Source organism: Tupaia chinensis, unplaced genomic scaffold (assembly GCF_000334495.1).
Source record: "Tupaia chinensis unplaced genomic scaffold, TupChi_1.0 Scaffold000042_2, whole genome shotgun sequence".
Taxonomy (NCBI): domain Eukaryota; kingdom Metazoa; phylum Chordata; class Mammalia; order Scandentia; family Tupaiidae; genus Tupaia; species Tupaia belangeri.
The window spans coordinates 248,204-252,512 of NW_006159498.1; the positions used below are offsets into that span (position 1 = coordinate 248,204).

At 62.3% G+C, this 4,309-nt stretch overlaps 1 protein-coding gene across 4 annotated transcripts in view; it reads right to left on the minus strand.

The window, feature by feature from the left end:
- Positions 1–933: 933 nt before the first annotated feature.
- The window catches only part of MGRN1 (mahogunin ring finger 1), a 48,177-nt gene continuing 44,801 nt past the window's right edge, over positions 934–4,309 (minus strand). For 2 of the 4 annotated variants that reach the window (XM_006140733.3, XM_006140732.3), the window contains 2 exons: positions 4,005–4,049; positions 2,226–2,361 (listed from right to left, as the gene is read on the minus strand). In XM_006140733.3, the coding sequence (XP_006140795.1) occupies positions 4,009–4,049 (41 nt within the window). In that variant the 3' untranslated portion in view covers positions 2,226–2,361; positions 4,005–4,008. Of the gene's footprint in view, positions 2,362–4,004; positions 4,050–4,309 lie in introns of all 4 variants that reach the window. The other 2 variants (XM_006140731.2, XM_006140730.2) reach the window with 1 other exon arrangement.

The following is a 4,309-nucleotide window of genomic DNA, read 5'->3' on the forward strand; positions in this document are numbered from 1 at the left end:
AGGGCGCGTGCACTAGCCAAACAGAGACAGAGAGAGACAGAAAGTGAGAAATCCCCCACCAGGGGGGATGGCCACACCGCAATCCCTTCTCCCCCATTCTCTCGGGATCTTGGGCACGCACGCACACGCGCCTGGCGTTGAGTTTAAGCCACCGGGTCCAGGACGCGAACCGCGGTCGACTACATGGGAGTCCAGCGACATAGCCATTACGCTAACTTCTGGTTCCTGGTTATTTCAAAACTCTGACAACCCCTTATGAAATCTCCAAATCCCGCCTCTGCCAGGTCATCAGGTGCACCCTTGTACCCTGCTCCAACCAGTGGGCTTCCTTCCCCAGGAACATGTGAGGCTCACTCCTGCCGGCCTCTGCACGTGCTGTGCAGCTGCCTGCAGCACGAGTCCAAGGCCAGGTCCCTAGAGAAGCCTCCCTGACCTCCGGGTAGATTATCTCCCCTTAGGACTTCATTTCCCACCCACCGACTTTCTTCCTCACCACAACCAAACCGCAAACGCTTCTGGTGACCTTTCAGTTCCCGCTGGTTAGAGCTTGAGGGCCTGGACCCTGTCCCCTGTACCCCATAGGAGCTATCTCAGGGTGAGGACTGGAGCAATAGCCGCATACCTGGAGGCCTCGGGCGCCCCACTACCTGTCCAGGAGACTAAAGCAAACCCCAAGCAAAGACAGCGATGGTGACGATGGAAACGTGGCCAACAGTAGCCTGGGGTGTTAGTTCTCGGCGGGAGCCACGTGCCAGCTCATGTAACCCTCACCCTGACCTGGCAGTCATACTGCCATGGGGACCTTGGATGTGTGCAATCAAGACAAAGGCCACAGCTTGAGGTGCAGGGTTCTCATGCCCACTCGGCTGTCCTGCCTCTGGATCACGAACAGCCAGAGCCCCACGGTCAGTGCCAGAGGAAGGGCGGAGCGCATATTGCTGCGTGACTTTATTACTATAAATATACAGTAAAAACGAACAGAAGCAGCCAGGGTACATCACGACAGCCGGATCCGCCACGGCCTGCCGCCTCCCACCCTCTGACAGCACCGCTCCAAGGCCACCGGCCAGAGGCCCGTGCTGGCGGCGTGAGGGTTGTGTGCGCATACGCATGTGTGCACACGAGCACACACAGTGGTGGTGGGGGGTGGCTGCCCTGGTGCAGCAGGGAGCCAGGGGTGAAGTGCTCCTCCACTCAGGCTCCATCAGAGGGACCGACCTGTCAGTGCCGAACTTCTCGTAAGCACCCGTCTCAGGAAAGCCTGGGCTCGCAGTGACCCCGAGCACCAGGGAGGGCGGCCTTGTGGGCAGGGGTATCCACGGGGTTGGCAGAGGCCAGGGGAGCTACACGTTCCCACCTGGTTCAAGGCCCTGCTGAGGGCTCAGGCCTGGGTGCGCCTCTTCCTTTCAGCTGCACAGGGGCTTATCATAAGCATCTGGTTGGGCCCCATCTCCCAAGTGGGCTGCTAGTCCTCTCCTCTGCCGGCAGGCCCTGCCTGGAGGGCTCCAGACAGAACAAATCAAGGAAAAACACAACGTGGCATTGAAATGGCAAAGGGGGAGCTGAGGAAGGTGCCCAGGTCCCTCCCTGGCAGATGGGATCTAATGTGAGTAGAGCGGGACCTGTGAGCAGGCACAGGGCTTAGTGACAGGGACAGCAGGTGCCAACGGCTACACAGGCTGCGCCCGTGCCCCTCGGTCAGACCCAGGTCCTAACCTCAAGTGCAGATACCAGGCTGCTCAGGGAGAGGGCCCAGTGAGAGGAGGCCAGTAGCAGAGCAGAGGGGGACAGGGAGGTAGAGAGAGCCACCCACAGCCGTGACCAACACCACGGAGGACACACAGCAGCAGTGACAGGTCACTGCGGCCTGCGTGGCGGGCAGTGGGCAGGTACTGTTCCTTCATTGACTGTGACTCAGCACTTCACCCTCAGGGACATCTCCGCTGGGCTCCTGAGTTCTCGGTGTCGGCCTTGCTGGCTGGGGGAACCCAGCCTCAGCGCACAGCCCACAGGGCGTGGCGCCCAGGACAGAGTGTGTGGTCCTTCATCTGTACCATCTACAAATACATTGGCCGTAGAAAAGGGGTTCGTGGGGGACAGTCCACTGTGCTCATTGATCAAGTCGCCACAGGCCCTCAGAGCCTGGGGGCCACAGGGGCATGCAGACGGGTGGCTAGGCCTCACTGGGCCCAAGGAAGCCCCTCGCAGAGTCCGGGGAGTGGAGGCTCCACGCTGCGCCTGGCCAATCTCAGAGCGGGGTCAGCTCAGTGGTGCCTGTGTCAGGACTGGGGCCACCAAGCAGAGACCAGGGGGGGCCGGTGGTGCTGAGGCCGCGGGGCGTCTCCATGGAGGTGGGCCATCCTGCAGGTGGGAGCAAAGGGGGCAGGGGTCATTTTGGCAGTGCCACTCATATCACCTGCTCCCACTGATCCTGAGTCCTACAGGGCAGGGCCACCTGGCAGACCTAAGGACTCCAGGTCTAGCACAGTGAGGGGGGCCTGTCCTTGGGCGCCTTGCAGCCAACCTGCAGCCCAGGACCAAGAGTGACGCAGCGCCATGGGCTGTGGCCCCCGGGCTCCGGCTCTCATCAGACCCACGCTCCAGGTCTGACTGGCAGCTCTCCTACCAAGAGCTTTATAACTGTGTTAGGCTGGAACTGGACTGTCTGCCCCGGCCAGGGGACAGCGGGCAGACCTGGGTGGTAACGGGCTGGGGCTCAAGCAGTCTCCGCGTGGCTTCTGCAAGGTAGGGGAGTCCCCAGGCCCCCCATGCACAGGGGCCTGTTCTGCTCACCCCCACATCATCACCCCCACGATGTTGTAAGGCACGCTGTCCCTGTACCAGGTGCATGCTTCCTCGGGGCGCCCACAAACAGCAGACCTTGCATGACAGGTCTGCCACGCAGCCACAGCCACGGGACTGCACCCTCACTCGAGTGACACGAGCACCCAGGCAGCACCTTCTCAGGGTGCTGGCTGCAGCCAGGACAGAGCACAGCGTGGGGTGCCATCCCAGTAGCGCATAGATGTGAGAAGACACGTGCAAGGGGGATGAGGAAGGCCTGGCGGGACCATGCCTGTCGTCAGACAAGCAAGCACAAGCCAGGGCAGCTCAGCCACGGGCAGGGCCGCAGTGAAGAGGCCTCGGCACTAACGAGGTGCTTCCCAGGCGGGCTGCCCAGGCCTCGTGGCCACAGCAGCCAAAGTCCTCCCGTGGCAGCCCCAGCCATGTAGGCCCCTCCCCTGTGACAACCCAGAGCCGTCCACAGCCTGTGTCCCCGGCCCGTCTGCCTGTTTTCTGGTGGCACTGAGGAAACTCCTACAGCTGCCCAGGTGGGCCACCCTGTCATTGGTCGCCAACCTCCCAGGCCTCCTCCCAGGCCGCTCAGTGTGCTGGTATTCCGGAAGGTTCCAGAGGCAGAAGGAGCAGGCTAGTTGGCAGCTATGGTGAGCTCACAGCAGAAAGGCCCATGATGGCATCAGGGCCACGGAGGACACACTGCCAGGTGAAGAGGCAGGTGTGGCCATGCCAGCGGACAGGAAGCCCAGGCAGTCTCCAGAGGGCGCTGAGGGTGCCGCCAGGACCAACCCCACTTGATGGGGCCTCGCACAGCAGAGCATGCTATTTTGTGAACTGTTACTTAAAGCCTCCACTGGGAGCAGACTGGCCAGATGCCCCCACGCCTCCTGGGCAGCTCAGCTGTGCAGCCTGGGTTGAGGCTGGGCCTCAGGGCATCTGGCCCTGCACCCTCCCCAAGTGCCTTCCTGGGGTGCCGGCAGCCCTGGCCCTCCAGCCCTTGCCTCCTGCAGGCACAGGGGTGCCCAGCAAGCCTGGGAGAAGGTTTTCAGGCTGCCTCGTTCAGATGGAAACACCTCTGGCTCTGAAAGCTGGGCCCCCAGGAGGCTACCCTTTACGGGCAGAGGTGTAGTGGCCACTGGAGGTCAAGCCCCCTGAGACATGGGTGTGGATAAAGATGGGGCAAGGGAGGGTAAAAGGTCACATACCAGCTTACTCCTCTATACCAACAGAGCAGGAGTCGGACCCCAGGGCTGTGCAGAGGAGGGAGAGAGACGAATCGGTTAGCAGGCGCTCCCCACAGGCCAGCCCTCTCAGCCAAGGCACTGGCCGGAGGGCACAGGGCGGTCGCCCAGAAACTAAACGCCCCTCTGTGGAACCCCCTCTGCGAGACCCCCCTCTGCGGGCCTCCCTGGGCTGGACCTGCTGCAGCCCAGGAGAAGTAGCTGGCAAGCAGGCACTTCTGCGCCTGCGCCTCCGCCTCCGCACAACAGCTCAAGGCTGACGCCGAGTC